The 18,685-nt window shown below is 39.3% G+C and overlaps 3 protein-coding genes across 3 annotated transcripts; 1 reads left to right on the top strand and 2 right to left on the bottom strand.

Annotated features, from left to right (window-relative positions):
• The first annotated feature begins 260 nt into the window (after nt 1–260).
• On the top strand, nt 261–932 carry LOC6031508 (turripeptide Pal9.2). The gene is made up of 3 exons (XM_001842246.2): nt 261–415; nt 476–661; nt 748–932. The coding sequence occupies exons 1-3, from the start codon at nt 388–390 to the stop codon at nt 804–806; spliced, it is 273 nt and encodes a 90-aa protein (XP_001842298.1). The 5' UTR covers nt 261–387; the 3' UTR covers nt 807–932.
• A 3,459-nt stretch (nt 933–4,391) lies between these two features.
• LOC6031509 (probable glutamine--tRNA ligase) lies at nt 4,392–7,047 on the bottom strand. Its single transcript, XM_001842247.2, has 3 exons — nt 6,933–7,047; nt 5,303–6,815; nt 4,392–5,247 (listed from the first exon to the last, which is right to left on the bottom strand). Exons 2-3 carry the CDS (start codon nt 6,807–6,809, stop codon nt 4,436–4,438), a joined length of 2,319 nt encoding a protein of 772 aa, XP_001842299.2. The 5' UTR covers nt 6,810–6,815; nt 6,933–7,047; the 3' UTR covers nt 4,392–4,435.
• Nucleotides 7,048–13,850: 6,803 nt separating this feature from the next.
• Nucleotides 13,851–17,200, bottom strand: LOC6031510 (ubiquitin-conjugating enzyme E2 L3). Its single transcript, XM_001842248.2, has 4 exons — nt 17,066–17,200; nt 16,739–16,834; nt 14,816–15,002; nt 13,851–14,763 (listed from the first exon to the last, which is right to left on the bottom strand). The coding sequence occupies exons 1-4, from the start codon at nt 17,090–17,092 to the stop codon at nt 14,612–14,614; spliced, it is 462 nt and encodes a 153-aa protein (XP_001842300.1). The 5' UTR covers nt 17,093–17,200; the 3' UTR covers nt 13,851–14,611.
• Between the last annotated feature and the right edge of the window lie 1,485 nt (nt 17,201–18,685).

Below are 18,685 nucleotides of genomic sequence, written 5' to 3' on the forward strand. Positions count from 1 at the left end.
TAGTCCCATGATACAACTAAAAAATGGTCATTCATATTTGAATTGTGTAAAGTAATGCCACGCGATTCGTCAGAAGAGTCCCATTGTGTTTAATTGGACACGTGAATGAGAGTGCGCACCGAGTAAGATACAATTATCAAAAAATCAGTTAACTTAAACGAGTTTAACAATAGATGAGATTTTTTTGTGTGTTGAAAACACAAATCATGTCTCTGAAAATTAAATGGTCCGATGCTCACAACTTTGACGGTAGTGCTAAATAAATAATGATCATCAGCACTAGTAGAGAAGAATGCTCTCCACAAATCCGCGATCTTTTGAATTTAAATCCAGTTGAACGTTGATCTTCTCATCGGGCGGACGTGTTCATATTTTCAGAGCTGCAAAATGCGCACCACACTCTTCTTGTTGATTGGTAAGAAGGGCTCTCGAACAAGTAACATGCCTAAAATTAACAACTTTTTAAATCCAATAGCCCTGGCCATGACCGCGGTGGTGTTGGCCAGTCCGGCCAAGGAGAAACCGACAAAGAAGGCTTGCGCCAAGGCGTGCTCGTTCGACTACACGCCGGTTTGCGGAGGCGTCAAGGACAGCAAGGATAAGCCCATTTCGTTTGGCAATACGTGCGTCCTCGAAAACTACAACTGCGAGAACCAGAAAAGTAAGATCCAACAGCGCAGATTGCGTCATTCGCGCGACCCGTATGAGTTTATCATTACTACCTACTCCTGTTTGTTATTCTCGCAGGTTTGTCCGTTCTATCTCAAGGTGAATGCCCCGGAGGTGGTAGCGTTAGATTGGCTTAAATTTCGCGGTTGATCACAGCTGCTGAATCATGACACGGACCTAGGCGATGTGCAAAGAAACTCTTTGTGATGTGATGTTCTCGTTTGTTGAACAAGTTAATAAAAACTTTTTTAATCAAGATAAAATTATTTGTATGTTTGGGGATTTTGATTAACACGTTGAACTTATTTATTCCCGTCGTCTTGCCCTCCTACCTGGCATGCGATGGTCTCTTTAGTCGTGTTCAGATTTCATAGCATGTTTCATAAATTAAAAGCAATAATCGTCGTTTCAAGATTATCAGTTCCGCCTCGTAAGCTGTAGTAGATTGGTGTTCAAATCTCGGCTCGGACCAACACAACTGGTGATCTTTTCCCTATCTTGATTCGATTGCTTAGAGGGAAGGTAGTGTATCATAACAAGCTGATACAAAGGGTGACGACCTAAGGAATGTTGAAATTAACCTTAACATGTTAACATTAAGTTAAGAAAAAACTACAACCGAATCCGCCCTGTAACTGCGATGCTCTGGGTCATGGGAAAAATTCACTTGACTTTCTACTTATTCGCAATTTCTTAAAATAAGAATTTTTACAATTCAAATCAGTTCAGTTTTTATGTTTGAGTAAAAGTAATAAAAGTAAAGGGAAAGTACCCGGACGTGGACTACAAGCGGAAAGGCTCGAGCTGGCACGATACGGAGGACTCGTCGTTTGCTGGCAAGGTTTTAACTTAAAAGTCGCGGATGAGGTGCTACAAGTGCGGCAAGTTGGACCACAAGGAGCTGGATGGACCGGAGGCTGAAAGGGGATTTGCAGCAAGACAAGAGATCCAGGGAGTAGAAGAATTGACATCCCTCTTAGGGGCAGAATGGACCACCCTATTCCTGCCATATAAAAACCATCAAAAGTTACGAAATTTTAGCTAAATGGATAATTTCACTCCTGGTAGCTTCACAAATCACGTTTAATTCAACATTAGTTGATTTTTTAAGTTGTTTTAATGCTTATTTGTAAAAATAGTGTCTTATTACAACATATTAACACTATTTTCAAAAAAGTTTGTTTTGGTAAGTGACTATTTTTATGAAAGTGGTCTAACTTCATGGAAACTATGTTTGAAAAGTCCCTTAAGTCATTTCTTATCACCCTTCAACGTGGTATTAGACGAAAATGCTTGTTTTCTAAGGTGGCCCATTCTGCCCCGCACCCTGGAAAAATAGTCGATAAAACACATTTTTTAAAGTGCATGAATAGTATTTTTTGCAACAAGTTGCAAAAAGAAGATTTTTTCAGCACGAGTTGTATATATATCCAACGAGGTTCACCGAGTTGGATAAATATGACGAGCGCACAGTGGTCGGAAACGCAAATTTAGCAGGAATAATTTATTTCCGCTTCAGGGATGCATTTTCGACCTTCGGTGTCTAAGAAGCATTTGTTAAAAATGAAATTCTAGATCTTTTGGTCAAAACGATATTAGGGTGGTCCAACAATTTCTAATAGTTTCAAAAACTATCTTCGCTTCTTGATGAGATAGAGGTATACTTTCTTCGACAGTATTGTAGTACTAGTAATTTCAAACAACTTTGTCGAAGACACCAAATCTCTATCTCTTAATCTGATCATTCTACAGCATTTTATATGAAAAGCAGTAGGGTGGCCCATCAAAAAAGTGTTTTTATTGCGTATCTTTTTTGTATTATTTTTGGCAATTTTGGTGTCTTCGAGACATATCTAGAGCATTAAAATACGCGTCTTTTGAAATGTCAACGAAGTCGCTAGGTCATTTTGGTAAAAAGTTACAGCGTTTTTAAAGATTTTAATAGGCCTTTTTCAAATGTTTGTATCTTTTCGAGGGGGACACAAAAAAATAGGCTCCGCAGTGCATCTGAAAGCTTAAAACTTCTTCTTTAATATGAATATAACATCTCAAAAGGGTTTTTCTTAAACCCAAGTTACAGTGATTTAAAAATGGTCATTTTATGAGATTTTTTTGATGAGCCACCCTACTGCTTTTCATATAAAATGCTGTAGAATGATCAGATTAAGAGATAGAGATTTGGTGTCTTCGACAAAGTTGTTTGAAATGGCTAGTACTACAATACTGCCGAAGAAAGTATACCTCTATCTCATCAAGAAGCGAAGATAGTTTTTGAAAATATTAGAAATAGTTGGACCACCCTAATATCGTTTTGACTCAAAGATGTAGAATTTCATTTTTAACAAATGCTTCTTAGACACCGAAGGTCGAAAATGCATCCCTGAAGCGGAAATAAATTATTCCTGCTAAATTTGCGTTTCCGACCACTGTGCTGCCGTTCTACGCATAATTGTCCCATGTCATTTTGGGCGATTTTGACATTGTACCATTTTTCAGCTTAGTTTTACGTATATTTTCAGAAAAACACATAAAATCTAGTACCTTTGTTCAGAAAATCATTGAAAACAACACCAAGTCTGTTTGTCCCATCGTTGAACTTCTACGCATAATTGTCCCACCAAGTATTATCTATTACGAAATCATGAGTTTCACGAAGCATTTCATCTTGTTTACATGTTTACCTGTAAGAGGATTACAAATAAGAGTGATAAAATGTTAACCGGGGTGATTACGGACATATAGGGCGAATAGGGACCCACGGGACAATTTTGCGTAGAAACACAGAAATCGATCGAAAAATTTCAACGACGTTTTTCTCAATTGCCCTTTTTCGAACATGGGACAATTATGCGTAGAACGGCAGTGTGGAGCGCTGAAAAAATCAAGTTTAGCATCAAGTTTTCCATACAACATTTTTGGCAATTCCGAAAAAACACCCTTTGAGTGAAATTATAAGTCAAATGTTTATGTATTTTGTCAATAAATAAATGTTCAACTTTTCAGCACCCAGCCGGCGAATGATGCATATCTTTCAAAGGTGCTCAATTATATAATTATTTTTGGAATAAATTTGGTGATTGTCAAAGCGTATCAATATTGAAAAACAAATTGCTCTCTTTTTTGAATGAACCCACTGTTACTGAACATATCCTTAAATCCTTTGATTTTCTTGCTACATAGTAGATTATTTTGTTTTCCAATCTTTTTTTTTCTTTCTTTTTTCACTTTTGCTTCCTTCTAAAACTCAGTTTAAAAATTTAGTTTTCCGACACAATTATCTTTATTCTATAATTTTGCCTTTATCGCCATAATCTATGCACTTTTTTTATATCATTTCAGATTTCATCATCAACCAAGCATACAACATTGAAGGTAACATCCCAAAGCATAAGCCTACCAAACTGAATTCATAAATTTGTAAGATGCTCTCAATGTAAACATTGAGAAACAGTTCATTCGTGCTACACACTCTGAAACCATACTTTATTACAATTGGAGCCTAACATTTCAAAAGGGCACATAACTTTTGTAAACAATAGTGTATCCCTTTTACTCAAATGACAGTTTACATAAGGTGTGAAAGGGACACACTCTAGCCTAAAAAAGTTATTTGCCCTAATGAAATGGCAAGCACGAATTATCCGAAACAAATAACTCGGGAACGGGACCATCTGAAAGCCAATATTTAGTACCTAATTATTCTGTCGTCAATAGTATAGAAATTGTTGAACCAAAAGCGTTTATTTTCAAAAACATGAATTATGCATTACAAATGTTTCTCGGAGTCTTCCTTCAGAGTGACTGTGCGGTTAAAAACTAAATGACCTTCGCATGAAGTAGGATCAACAGAAAAATATCCAATTCTTTCAAACTGGAACTTATCGTAGGCTTTAGCAGTGAGAATAGACGCATCCCCATAAGATGTGACGACGCGCAGTGAATCGGGATTACAATCACTCAAGAAACCTCCCGGAACCTCAGCAGCATCTTCCGGGTTTTTGTGTTTGAACAGATTCTCGTACAAACGCACTTCGATCGGAACCGGCTGCGAAACCCACTGCACAAATGCTTTCGGTTTCTCGGCGCTTTCAATGTTTTCACACACACATTTGAGTTCGATAATTTCACCGTTTTGGTTTCGAATTATCTCTTGCGCCTTGATGACAACTCCAGCGTAACGCAAGCCAACGGGCTGAGCAGCGGTTAAGCGGCGGTAGCTTTTGTCCGGAAACTCGGCAAAATCCGTACGTTCAATGTACAACTCCTTGGACAGCCAAATGTTGTGGGAGCCTTTTTGGGGGTTGTTGGGGAAATCAGGCACGGAAATCGAAACAGGAGCCTCATGCGGGAAGTTGGTGATGGTCACTTTGAGCGGTTCCAAAACGACCAGGACGCGCGGAGCCGTAACGTTTAGCACGTCGCGAACGCACGCCTCCAAAGCGGAAGGATCCACGTGGGCTTGTGCACCGGTCACCCCCATCTGGGCGCAGAAGTTGTTGATGGCCTCCGGTGGGAAACCACGCCGACGGAGCGCAGTCAGCGTGAACAGCCTTGGGTCGTCCCAGTCCTCGACGATTCCTGAAATTTGAGCACTTAAATGTTGAGGAATAAAACTGTTAATTCTAGAACATACCTTCCGTAATAAGCTTGGCAATCTTGCGCTTTGAAACGACGGTATAGTTTACGTTCAATCGGCCGTATTCCCACTGCACGGGACAGTAGATGTCGAGTGCGTTGCAAAGCCAGTAATACGACGACCGTCTCGACTGGAACTCCTTGGTGCAGAGCGAGTGGGTAATGTCTTCGATGCTGTCGCAAAGGCAATGCGTGTAATCATAGGTAGGATAGATGCACCAGTCGCCGGTTCGATGATGCGGGACGAACTTGATCCGATAGGCCACCGGGTCGACTTTGCCCTCTTCGAGTGTGAGCTTCATTCGCAGCGTGGCGGCACCTTCTTCGATTTTACCATTTTTCATATCTTCAAACAACTGCAGGCTTTCCTCGATGGGACGGTCACGCCACTCGGACGGTTCCGGATTGAACCCTTTCATGGCTTCCGCTTTCTGGTGGCACACGTAAGCTAGATTTTTCTTGATCAGAACGACGGCCCACTCGTACAACTGTTGGAAGTTATCCGAAGAATGGGTAATCTCGTACGGTTTGTAACCGAGCCATTCCACCATGTCCTTGATGGCGATAAAGAACTTTTCCTCTTCCTTTTCCGGATTGGTGTCATCGTACCGTAGGAAGCAGATTCCGCCCTTAGACGACGCGTATCCGAAGTTGATGTTGATTGCCTTAGCATGGCCAATGTGGAGAATTCCGTTGGGCTCTGGCGGGAAGCGCGTTCGAACCTTACCACCCGTCCTTTGCAAATGCTCCTTCAAAAGCGTGCTCGTGCGATCGGTAATAACGTAACCGTCCGTTTTGTGGTTCTCGCCGGGCGCATGGAAGTGAACCGTTTCCATCAACTCGGCAATCGTTTTCGATGCGCTTGTCGCCTGTTTGGCCTGTTCCGTATCAGCCGCCGGTTTGGCAATCTTAGCCTTCTTCCCGGCCTTCGGCAAGGGCGCGTTGTCCGCTTCGGTTTTCGGTCCGAGCAAGTCGAATATCTGCACATCAACCTCATTCTTGATGGCCTTTCCGTCGGCCCACGGCAAACTGCCACGAATTTCTTCCAGCATCTTGCCGACGTTGTAGCGGTACCGCTGCTGTACGATATCGTCCTTTCGAGAACCGATGGCTTTCTCGACGGCCCGATCGATTTCTTCCGCCGTGACCACAATACCGACGCCGCATGCTTTCTCGAATTGGGCCACGTCCACATCCCGGGAGGTACCGTTGGCCAACAAAAACTCAAGTGCCGCGTCCACTCGTACGCCGGTGTTCAGTTTTCGCTCGACGACGTTCCGGACCAGAAATTCCAGATGGTGGACGATTTGCGGCTTTATTTTGCAACACACCTGGTACAACAGTAGGCCACGTTCTCCGATGGTGCTGAGGTCCTCCGCAGGAACGTAGGAGAGCGCGGTAAAAATAACTTTCGATAAAGCTGCATTCTTCAAGGTCTCCTTTGCTTTTTGCTCGCTAAGTCCCAACAACGAAACCAACTTTTTGCTTTCGTCATCAGCTGCCATTTTTCACTGCAAGCAGAATGGAAAATAAAACATCACAAATAAGCTAAAATCGATTCAGAAACATATCGAACGAGCATTAGAAAACTTAACACTTAATGTTTTAACTATATCAACGTTTCTTACACAATTATTACTGAAATTTCACGTGCCAAGTTGATTTTTTTCTCTCTTCTGACCCCTGCACCGGACAACTTATGAACATAACCTCCAACTCTGGCCGCCTGACACATAAACATTTGGGGAATATTCTTCAATTACGCTTTATATTTAATGCATTTAACATTCTTACCCAGATGCTACTCAGTTTTGAGTAGCCGTGTGAAACAAATAAACTGAAAGAAATTTACCTGTGCACGTGTACCATGTGCACGTTGTAGCCTAAATGAAAATCATGATTGGTTGAGTTCGTTATTCCACTTTTTCATACGATTTTTTTGAGTTTGACTGCAACCAAACACGTGTCCAGTTTTGATGACGATTTATCTTTTTCAAGAAACCGAATAAGAATCCGGGTTTTAATTAGCGTAAATTTTGAATTTTTCAAATGCCAAAATACAAAAAAAAAATGGGTTTTTAATACAAAATTAAATCTCATTGCGCAAAGTAGGGGATTTAACCAGTCGTTCCCAAACTATGGGAAGTTGTTTAGGACTCCAAAAAAGAACCGGAAAATTGCTGTGCTGCGTCAAATTGGACGCCCGATTAGATTGAGTACTCAAAATTCCTGGAAAACGTATTTTTCGTCAAAAACAGATAATAAATGCATATAAAATCGCTACCATTTTTATGATAAATTTAATTTCCTTTTCGAATCTGAACCTGCACCGGGAACCGTGGTGTAGGGGTAAGCGTGGTTGCCTCTCAACCAGTCGGCTTGGGTTCGATCCCAGACGGTCTCGGTGGCATTTTTCGAGACGAGATTTGTCTGACCACGCCTTCCGTCGGACGAGCAAGTAAATGTTGGCCCCGGTCTAACCTAGAGGTTAGGTCGTTAAAATTGTATTTGAATGTATAATATACAGAAGGGGGTTTGCATGTATACTATAGTCTTCACAAGTTATCAGAATTTTACGAAAATGTTTTGAAAATGTGATGATTTTGACAATTTTTGATCAGTTTTTCGAAGTTTTCACTCCCTAAATTCAATCGTGTGCTTTAGAAAGTATTTTTTAGCAAAGGTTCAGACAATTTTGCATAGGAATTAAAATTTGAGGAATTGCTACAATAAGGGGATTTTTATTTTGAAAAACGTTACTTAATCCACCGTTAGGTGGTTGGCGCCTTCCTCATATTTAAAGGGTGCTATCCAAAATCCAAAAAGTGCGTTGATAACACTTAAATGCTTATAACTTTTGATAGGAATGTCAGATCTTCGTTGTTTTGGGCGCGTTGGAAAGGTCTTTTAAATACCTATTAAACGAGAGATCCAGACAACGTTTTCATCAAAATATCTGAGATCCGGCCTCCAAAAAGTGCGTAAATAACACTTAAGTGCTTATAACTTTTGATAGGGTTTTCAGATCTACAATGTTTTGGACGCGTTGGAAAGCTCTTTTAAATACCTATAGGTCGCACGAGAGATCCGGACAACGTTTTCATCGACATATCTGAGTTCCGGCCTCCAAAAATCGTATAAATAACACTTAAAAGCTTATAACTTTTGATAGATTTGTCAGATCTTCAATGTCTTGGACGCATTGGAAAGGTCTTTTTAATACCTTTCTGAAAATGTATAGCGTTTCTTACAAAAACCACCCTTTTTACAATATTTTGTTAAAAAGGTTTTTTTAGCATAACTTTTGAAGTTCTTAACTAAACTCCCTGGAGATGGAACCACACGTTGCCGTCGTTTCAGGGCTATTTGCCAAGATGGTTTCCGATGTTGATATATATCACACATTTATTTTATATTTATATACTTGTGTTGATAGAAATCACAGCTTTTATAATATGTAAAATTACAAGATATTGAAATTTTTTATTCGAGTCTCAATATTCTTGTTCGTAAAATCTGTTAGAAACAGGTTTAAAACTGTTTGATAATGGGGAGGAATAGTTAGTTTTTTTGTAACTTTTTCTAGGTTGTTTAATGCAGGCCAAGGGTGCACATGATACTGATGATACTCGTCGGTTGACACACCTAGGCGAGGAACATCCCGGAAAGAGCCCAACTACATCCGTAGTGCTGTTTGGACAAAACAGCATGGCTCTGGTTCCTTGCAAGTGTCCTATTTTCTTACCTCCACGTTGGCTTGGTTTAGTCATCATGATGACAAGGTGTAACCTAGCTGGTGGCCTGTGGAAACGACTCGTAAACCTTTGACCAGCGAGGGTCAGAGTAGAGACGGCTAGAAGAAAGGGGCGCGTCAATGTGGGAAAGGGAAGTAATTTGTGATTGTAGACGGTATTGTTTTGATTCGCAGTATGTTGAGTCAACTGCTGTGGATGTACCTGAGCATCGCAGAACGGGGTTTCTCTTTTTTCCATTTCAGCTAACAGCTATCTTCTGTTTATTTTGTTTCACTGTTTTTCTAAAACGGCTTCTGTTTACTATCCTCCATTTGATTTCGATTTTACGTATTTGATTCTCTTATTTCTCAACGCTTTTCCACTCTATTTTACCAATTGATGCTGCTGTAACAAACTATCTGCTTTCCCTTAATTTGGCAGCGATGTCAATTTTGTTTATCATGTGCCTTTTCTTTATGTATCTATTTGAATAATTTCTCATCTTCCCTGTAAATGTCCCATCATAACAATAATCTAAGCTTGTTTGTTACCTCTTTTTATTAACTATTGTTAATTTTTATATCTACTTCATAAATTACTATCTTCCTTTTACTATTGATTCTTTACAAAGTATGTTTTCTTCACTCCTTCATTGTTTTGAAACTTCACCTTTTTCTTAAGCAAGTGAGGTTCGAGCACTGACTCAATTTATGAAATGATTAAAGGATTAACGCAAATATTACTATTGTATTTTTGGTAAACTTTTATAACATGCTTAGGACCAAAATATTGTAACAAAACACCGCGACAAAAGAAATAGCAACAGATAAACACGACTTAACACTAGGAAAGATTTCAGCAGAAAACAATACACAGTAAAATAACAACTAATTTTAAATTCAAACTAAAAATAAAACAGTGTTTGCATTAATGAAAGTTGTTAGGCACACTTTAAATGGTTAGGCGCTTATTCTTACATCAAACCCTACGTAATGTACCACCCCCGGCCGAGTTAAAATGCGTAACCGGAAAAGAAGGTGTGCATGCCTGGCACGAACACTCAAAGCGTGTTCTAGCGTGCTGCTCGTACTGACTCAGAGCAAGGGTGAGATGTAGGTGTAAGAGCAGTGCGTGTTCGTCGGGAACCTAGTGCATAAGATCGGTCAAGGCCCGTTCTTACACTGAAAATTGCGAATTGCGAATTTTTCTAGGTTGTTTAATAATTCCAGACTTCAGTTATGTGTAAGCCAGTTTAGTAATGCTATCAGAATTTCTGATTTCAATTGAAGTGGTATACTAACCATTCTGAATTGTCAAAAAATCCATAGAGTCTCGATCAATCAATAATGAAATGATATCGGACAAAATTCGTTAATCTGTTGAACTAACGGTTTTCGGATTATGGTTGTATCGATCATTGTTGCGAATCGAGGATCTACTGGAGTTTTGACGATCAAATAAACCTAACATTTCAAAAGGACACACAGGTGTGAACAGGATTGTGTCTCTTTCACTCAAATTACATAAGATATATGATAGGGATACACTCTTGTTTGCAGAGCTTGTGTGCCCTAATGAAATGGAAGGCACGAAATATTCGTCTTAACAACGAGTGTTCAACTTGTAAAATATGAACGTTTCATTAATGTTTATTGTTTTTGGAAGCAGCAAGACAGGTTTAAAAATAGGCAAAGAAATGTTTGGCTTTGTAATTAAAATTTCGGGGATTTGAGATTCAAGTTACTTTCAGACAGTTTAGTTGAGGTTGTTGTTTCAAGTTAGTTAGTTTTTCTGAAATGAATAATTGGACATAAATGATTAGTTAAATTAAAGTTAGTTGCAGTGCGTGTACGACAAGACTACTGACGGACGCGACAGGACGGGGCCCAGAAAAAATGCCCCTGAGTTTTCATCTTTCATTTTCCAGTTAATTTATTTGATTACCTTTAGATTTGAAATACATCATAGGTTCCCTTTGTATAAATCTCAATTGAGTTTTTGATTGAATCATAATTTCAGATTTCCTATATTCAGTTTTAAAGTTAGATTAACGTAACTGCTCAAGTCATCCAAATTCTTACTACTCACACCTACACTAATTTTCTTTCACCTTCCCCCTCCCGATCCCCTATATCTTCCGGTGGTGTTCATTTGGTATGCAATACTAGTTCGGCTCGGCCACTACCCTTTTTTCCACAAGAAACCGGACTTGGACTGACTTGAGGCCGCGTCCCCCACCTTGCTCCGTAAAACGAAAACGAATAACTTTTGAAGTTCTTAACTAAACTGCATAATTTTTAATAGCGACTTATGGGACCCCAAGACGGATCGAATGACGCCAAAACGGACAAAATCGGTTCAGCCAATAGAGTAATCTAAGTGCGTTTGTATTGCGTGTACGTACACGAAAATAAAGTGAGGTTAAATTTTGTCAGGCAGCAAAACCAAATGGTGCGCTAGTGTGCGTACGCGAAACGTCATAAAGCTCTATGTCGAGATAATCGAGTGACAATTTTTTGATCAACATCCCACCACACACACAGACATTTGCTCAGAATTTGATTCTGAGTCGATAGGCACACACGAAGGGGGGTCTAGGAGGTCTAATTGAGAAGTTCATTTTTCGAGTGATTAACGTGAGGAAGGCAAAAACTTTTAGTGATGAGCGGCAGTATCTAGGGGAAGGTGGGGCAAGACGACCATATGGGGCAAGAGGAACAATCGCTCCTTCTGCCGTAATTTGTACAATTTTGATTATTTCCAGTATGAGGAATTGTTGCTAGCAATGCAATTAGCTGATTCTACTACCACATAACCGCCAAAATGACGTAAACGCCACGGGGCATAAGATTTAATGAAGTTTTTTTCGAAACCTTTGTTTTCTTATAATATTTGGAAAGTACAAAATAAGGCTTAGGGTTCGTTTTAAGGCTCATTTTATCAAAATGCTATTTTTCCTAGATCAGTAGTGTCCCTACAAATGACATGCACCTATTACAAAGTATGATTTAACTTTTGGTTATTTTTGTTGAGAGCTTTTAAAAATCTTGTTCAGGTGGGGCAAGTGTACCATATGGATTTTTAGTATGGAAAAATTACGAATTGCTGCAACAACATATTTTATTGGGAAATAAATACATGAAAGTACTTAAAAACTGATAAACAATCGTTAAAAAATTGTACATACAAAGTATAGTGATATTATGAAAATTTACTATTTATCATCGAAGTAGTATTTTTTTCGCAAAAACGATAAAAATTTTAGTAAAATATTATTATTTAATCTAAAAATGGAAGAAACCATTCAAATACATTCTAATCTGATGTATCTAAGTGATAACAGTTCAATTGTTAGCAAATTACCATATTTTTTCATGCATTGTTCCTCTTGCCCCAACGGGTTGCTCGTCTTGCCCCACTAGTTGAGTAGAACGTACGGAAAATCAAAAATTTTAAAATCAATTTTTCACATTAAAAAACAGGATTTTTTAAAAACTTGTTTAAACAAAGTCTTAGTCAAGACCTAGAATAAGATGATTATAATAAAATCCGACAGATTTTTTAACTTTTTAATGGGTTATAACGAGCATATCCTTAGCTTGTTACACTTGCCCCACTTTCCCCTACTTTCTTTTCTCACGAGCCACAACCAATGCTCAAAGGGCCATTCTTATGCTAAACTGGCTGACATTAAAAAAAAAACACTTTCATAAACACACGATTGAGTTAGGGGTGAATGCTTCGAAATACTGATCAAAAAATGGTCAAAATCATCACTTTTTTAAAAACCTTTCTGGTAAAATTCAGATACCTTGTGAAGAATGCTTGCAAAGCCCCTTAATTTAAAACCCAATGAATTTTACTTTGTAGATTATTGATAAAAGTAACCTTGCAAAGTTATTTCGAAGGTTATTTTTGCATTTTTTTCCTTCTCTGTCCAATTCGGTCTTCTTAGTACCAGTAAACTCTCTCCCCATTTCGAATAAATCAGCTGTTGAAAGGTGGTCCATATCTCAGCTCAGGATAACAACTGCACCAATGTAATTGTTAAAGCAACCTAATAACAATGAAAAAAAAAACCTGCAAAGGGACAAAAACACGTAACTTAAAAATGAAAAAAAAAAATGCTCTAAATGAAAAAAAAAAAAAAAAACTTTCTGCGTTATTACAGATTCGAAAAGTACATTACATATCTCATACAATGACATGTCCACATGTTTAACAGTTGAATATTAGGAAATAACAGCGAAATATGAAGTTTTTTTTAAAGACTTTTTTCTGAATTTTGAGAATGTTCCTGGGTTCGATTCCCATATTCATTCTTGGAACTCAGAATACAACGAAAAGTCAAAGTTGCTCGAGCCGGGGTTCGACCAACCGTCCTTTTGATTGGTAAGCAAAAATGCTAACTTTAGGCCGGGGCTTGTCGATTTGAAGCTGAGGTACCTCGCGCACGACTAGCCTGCGTAGAAATGGGTCACAAAGCGGCAAAGCTAACACCATCCAAATGCATATGCGAGTTATTTGCATGTATAGAATGTAAATCTAAAGAAAAATACATGGAAACAAGAAGCGGCCGCGTGGTCCCGTTTGGTTGAACACACGCGCGATTTTATGGCGTCCAATACAATTATCTTTAGCTACATACACAGACTGTGACTATAGAAGTCTTTGCTTTTTATCAAGAAAGTTTGTCTGCCGTTGCACGCGAGAGAGGAAAGAGAAAGAACAATCGAGAGGATCCGTCATCAAAAGGCAAAAGTTAAATTTTGAAAACCAAAAAAAAAAAAAATAAATTTGCTGAACACAAACTTACCACTGTTCCGAAATTCGCCGACCTTATCAATTTATTGCTACTTTGTTTACAATACACAACACTTGCTTTCAACATTAGCTCTTTTCTTGTTTTATTGAACATATTTTCTTTTCTCTAGTTTATTTTTTTTTTTTCAATTAGAACGCAGTTTATTCTTTGCTGTCACAGACGTGTTACAATAGTACATATTGTTTCTATATTAAATACATTACCACACATTTCATTTTTACTTTCTTTCTCTCCATTTCGGAGTGGCAACTGTTGATGAATTAGTGCTTCCAAAAAGCGGCTTCCTAAGATTTTTTTTCCTTTGCGTATGTTAAAGCATGTTACAATATTTAATAAAAAGAAAAGCGTTATTCACGACCATTAGGTGTTAACAGTCATTCGTGGTTTAAACTGGGAGTAAAATTATAAAGTTGAGTAGATGAGTTTTTAAGCGAAAATGATAGAAAAGTAAAAAAAAGGTTCAACACAACAAATAAAACAGTGTCAATTCATCTATTCGAATTTATTATCATGTTTATTCTTTTTTACGTTGACCTTGCAACGAGACACAGGTTGATGTCGTTATTTTTAAATAAGGAGCTTTTTTTAAATAGAGAAAAAAATACTAGATGAATTTAAGTATACACAACGAAAAACTTGTGTTTGTGTGTTGGTTTTGTGATTTGGATTTGCTTCTTCTCTGATGCTGAGGATGGGCGACAAACAAAAAATAAAATAAAAATGGGGGAGAGTTGAAGAAGGGTGTTGCTTATTCCGGTCGCTTCTCGCTGTGCTTCCGGGTGTACTCTTCCGCGTTCTTGGTGAACTTTTTGCGGTCTTTTAGATACTCCTCGGCTAGATCGGCACGGAGCGGGTGTTCTGGCTCTGGATCGTTGACCAGTGCTATGAGAGCTTGAATAACTGCAAGAAATATGGTCAGTGAGGTGAGCTATTCAATTTATTTTCATTCTACCTTGATCAGTCTTCGTTGCCGGTTTCCAATTTTCAGCGCTGATGATGGGCAAGCACACCTGGCCCTTCTCATCTATGTTTGGATGGTAGATTTTGGTTTTGAAGCAAATTTTTGGTGGCTTGAATGGGTACTCGGCCGGGAACGTGATCTCGATCCTGAACGCACCTTTGTTGTAGGGAGCATTTTCCTGTGGGGGAAAAAAAATAAATAAATTAGAACATTAATCTCCATACGGCAGCTATCCTTACAAAAATGAGATGTAAATATAGATCTAGGGTTTTTTCACATTTTTTTTTCTGAAGAGCACTCAGCTAGCAAAATCTAAACCTTCAGGAACACACAGGAGTGTTTTGTAATATTTTAAAATTTGGTTTCGGATGTAACCACTGGAAAACATGGGAACTGATCCAGGAGGTAAAAGTACATCCTAGGGACGCTCTCCACTCCATACACAATCAAAAAGTTTAAGTTTTCGATTCGTGATAAAAGGAGGCGAATCAGTCCTAATGAAAATGATAAAAATCCGGATCTTCGATGGCCATTGATTCGTGCAATTAGGCAAGAAGTTTATACCGTAGGATTTGTGTTGCAAAAAGATATTGGGGTTTTAAAACATATATTTTAAACGGTAACCTACAAAAGCTATGAGAAAAAGTAAAATCAGTCCCGTGTCTTTCTTTATTTGGAAGTGATTTAGACGACCTTTCAAATGAAATCAAAAGAATTGGATTTCATAAAGGTTGTTTTGGGCCTCAAACTTCATGGCCCGCTCAACCCCACTTCCCTTTGTCGTAGACTGTAGAGGCAAAGAGTATTCAGTATCCCTTCTCTCTGGTAGAGGGCTCGTTCTTAAGAATGAGTTTATTTGCATGTATAAACAAATAAATGATGAATCTTTCATCAGAATCGGGTCACCTCGATACGACCTGTGACACACAGGTGAAAAACTCGTTCTTAAAGCGGCCAGGCCTTCTGCGTAAAATTTATCGCAGAGATGATTCGTTGAAGATGGTTGAGCTTGAGCACGGAATGTTCAAACAACAACACAATTCTGAATCGACAGGAGAGGAAGAAGCGTAAGGATACACCTAATTTTGGAATTCATTCGTTGGGAGCGCCATGCTAAGAAGTTTTGGTACTCCGGGATTCTCGAATGTCCTGGACACTATTTGCCGTAGTTATAGGGCCACAATTCGCTCTAAGCCTAATGGCACCTTGTACATGTACACAAAAAGTTTTAAATTGATTTGTAAATAACTTTCAAAAAATATCGCGGCCTTTCTTGACAGTTAGTTTTTTTTACGATTTTTTTGTTTTGTTTTGAATGAAAATTAGAAAAAGAGAAAATAAAGAAAGGCTACTTTTTATTTACCCTTACTAAATGAAGATAACTGAGCCTAAGGAAGTATCTTATTGAAACGAATTATGCTCAAAGAAGTAATTCTGTAGCTGAATGTAAAAGAAACATGATCAAATGCAATAAACCAACGCAAACAAAACCGAGAGCCGCTGCGAAAATGGCTCAAACCTCAAACACACAACACCTGACATCGATTGGCACAACCGAAATAGCTTAACCTTCAACTTTCAACCATCTGACGCCGGTAGCGCACTAGACAAGGTACTGCAAAAGCAGAAAAGCCTTCTTTAGCACACAATAGTAATGGGATTAAAATATTATCACATCCGTGTAATGATCCGAGCAATGAGTCACGACCCTTGGGTCAGGGTGCGACTGTTTCATAACTTTCGCAACTCACAAGTCCACACCAAAAGCGATACACTTCTATCGAGAAATAAAATGCAATTTCTTCCAACCTTCGCCTTTCACCACAAAGAAAGAAAAAAAAAACCGATGGTGCAAGAAAATCCCCCAAGAACGAAGGTCTTCGTCACTGGAATCGACGCCGGAGGCACACTTACCGGAACGATCAGACCCGACCATAGCAGCAGATTTCCCTCGTCGACTGTGATATCTCTGAACGACTTGAGGCCGGATGCACGGATGTCGGCAAGTTCCTGCAAATAAGCACAGACAGAGGCACCGATTAGAGCCGGAACATTTTTTTTCTGAACGAAAATTTATCGCCAAAGTGACGAGAGAGTAGATGACTAACAGCGGGCCGGGATGACCGTGTAGAGTGTCGCAATGTGTGGACATTTGCTGGGACCACGGAGGGCTTGAAGCAGGTTCTTCACAATCGTCGAATACATCGGATTATCGCGAGTATTTTTAAGAAATTCAATTACCTTTTGAAGTCTTCGTGTGGCTGCCATTTTGCAAAAACTATTTTTGAGTATTTGACAGACGGACAGGTTTGATGTTTCAGTCAAAAAAGAGACCCCCGCATTCTACCGAACGGTGTTTTTTTTCAGCTGTTTCGGTAAAACCCGTAAAACGAAAAGAAAACTACGGCGGGATTGATGTGTACACGGAAAATTTTGGAACGATGTAGAAAGAATAACATTTGGTTAAATTGGGTCCTAAACGTGTGTGTGTGTGTGTGTGTGTGTGTGTGTGTGTGTGTGCAACCATCCAAACGGGACAACGTGGCCACTTCTTACAAATTGAGTTGTTTCCATGTATTTTTAGATCTACACTCTATTGTAAGGTATGCACTTCGGAAGAAACCGGTCAAGAAAAATTTCAAATGGGAAGCAGCGGTAGCGAAATCAAGCCAGAAAGGGTGAAGAAAAGCCCCAAGAAAACGTTCCCTCTCTTTTGTTCTGCCGTTCGTTAAGCTGTTTCTTGACCCCCTTTCTTTTGAACAGCATACCGGCCCTATACATGCAAATATCTCGCATAAGCATTTGGAAAGTGTTAGCTCTGCCGAGCTTCGATGACCCATCTACGCTGGCTAGCCGAGCGCGACGCTAAATTTCTCAGCTCTTCGAATAGAGGAGCTATTAGAGTATGGCAAACAAACAAACCAACTCGCACTTTTTTTGGGTTTGACAGTTTGCCGAACTCGCAAACAGAGCCAAATGTATGCATGCTGACGTTTCTGCAAACAAACAGTGCAGGCAAACTACCAAACTACCAAAAAGTTTGTTTGTTTACGAGTTGGTTTGTTTGTTTGCCAAAGTAAAATAGCTCCTTAGGACGTCCGTCGTCAATAAGTTCCTTATTCGTCCACTTCAACGTTAAATCGCGCAAACGGTGTTCACCTGAAAAATCTTGAAATCTGTTGAGCGGATTTGTGATTTCCGTTGATTGTCATTAAAAACATATTTGATCTTCGCGACGCGTCGATTGTAGAGACCCTAAATAGGGAGACTGGTCTAAGTTTGCTAAATCGAAAAAATGTTCTTTTGGATACGTCAAACTCGTGTCTGTTTGGGTAAATACCGCACGCTTGCTCGCCGAGTTTGACGTATCCTAAAGAGCATTTGCCTTTACGCCCAGCAAAACTTATCAGTGTTACCAAGCTCAAAACATACGTTGCCAGATCGATTTAGCAAACTTAGACTAGTCTCCCTATTTCGCATTCGCATTCTCATTCGCATGGAGATGGTGATCTTAGCGGGTTGCAGACTGGATTTCGTCATGTATGTGTGATGATTGTCCAGCCCAGGTTGCATAGAAATTGATTAAAGGGAGTTAAAACCAATTCTACCCGAACAGGACAGGCAGCACCATGAAAGCCATCCATTGCCGGCCGCTCCCATCTCCACCATTCACCGGGGCAGGAATAAGGATTAGGAGCACGGGAAGTGTTGATGCTGAACTTACTTAGAAAAAGGTAGCGAAACCGCAGGCTCTTTTTCCCAACCCTATTGTGGAACTCGATCAAACTGACCGTTTGATCAAATTTGATTGAATTTAAACAACAAAGTTGCGTAAGTGTCGCGTGGAGTTGGTAGTTGTGA

This window comes from Culex quinquefasciatus, chromosome 2, assembly GCF_015732765.1.
Source record: "Culex quinquefasciatus strain JHB chromosome 2, VPISU_Cqui_1.0_pri_paternal, whole genome shotgun sequence".
Lineage (NCBI taxonomy): Eukaryota > Metazoa > Arthropoda > Insecta > Diptera > Culicidae > Culex > Culex quinquefasciatus.

Excerpts from the sequence above, each read along its gene's own strand:
- LOC6031508 (XM_001842246.2), top strand. The coding sequence starts at position 388 with ATGCGCACCACACTCTTCTTGTTGATTG. Across the intron at positions 416-475 it reads CACACTCTTCTTGTTGATTG|CCCTGGCCATGACCGCGGTG; the intron begins GTAAGAAGGGCT and ends TAAATCCAATAG. Across the intron at positions 662-747 it reads CAACTGCGAGAACCAGAAAA|GTTTGTCCGTTCTATCTCAA; the intron begins GTAAGATCCAAC and ends TTATTCTCGCAG.
- LOC6031509 (XM_001842247.2), bottom strand. The coding sequence starts at position 6,809 with ATGGCAGCTGATGACGAAAGCAAAAAGTTGGTTTCGTTGTTGGGACTT. Across the intron at positions 5,248-5,302 it reads TGCCAAGCTTATTACGGAAG|GAATCGTCGAGGACTGGGAC; the intron begins GTATGTTCTAGA and ends CTCAAATTTCAG.
- LOC6031510 (XM_001842248.2), bottom strand. The coding sequence starts at position 17,092 with ATGGCAGCCACACGAAGACTTCAAAAG. Across the intron at positions 16,835-17,065 it reads CCACACGAAGACTTCAAAAG|GAACTTGCCGACATCCGTGC; the intron begins GTAATTGAATTT and ends GCTTATTTGCAG. Across the intron at positions 14,764-14,815 it reads GGCAACGAAGACTGATCAAG|TTATTCAAGCTCTCATAGCA; the intron begins GTAGAATGAAAA and ends TATTTCTTGCAG.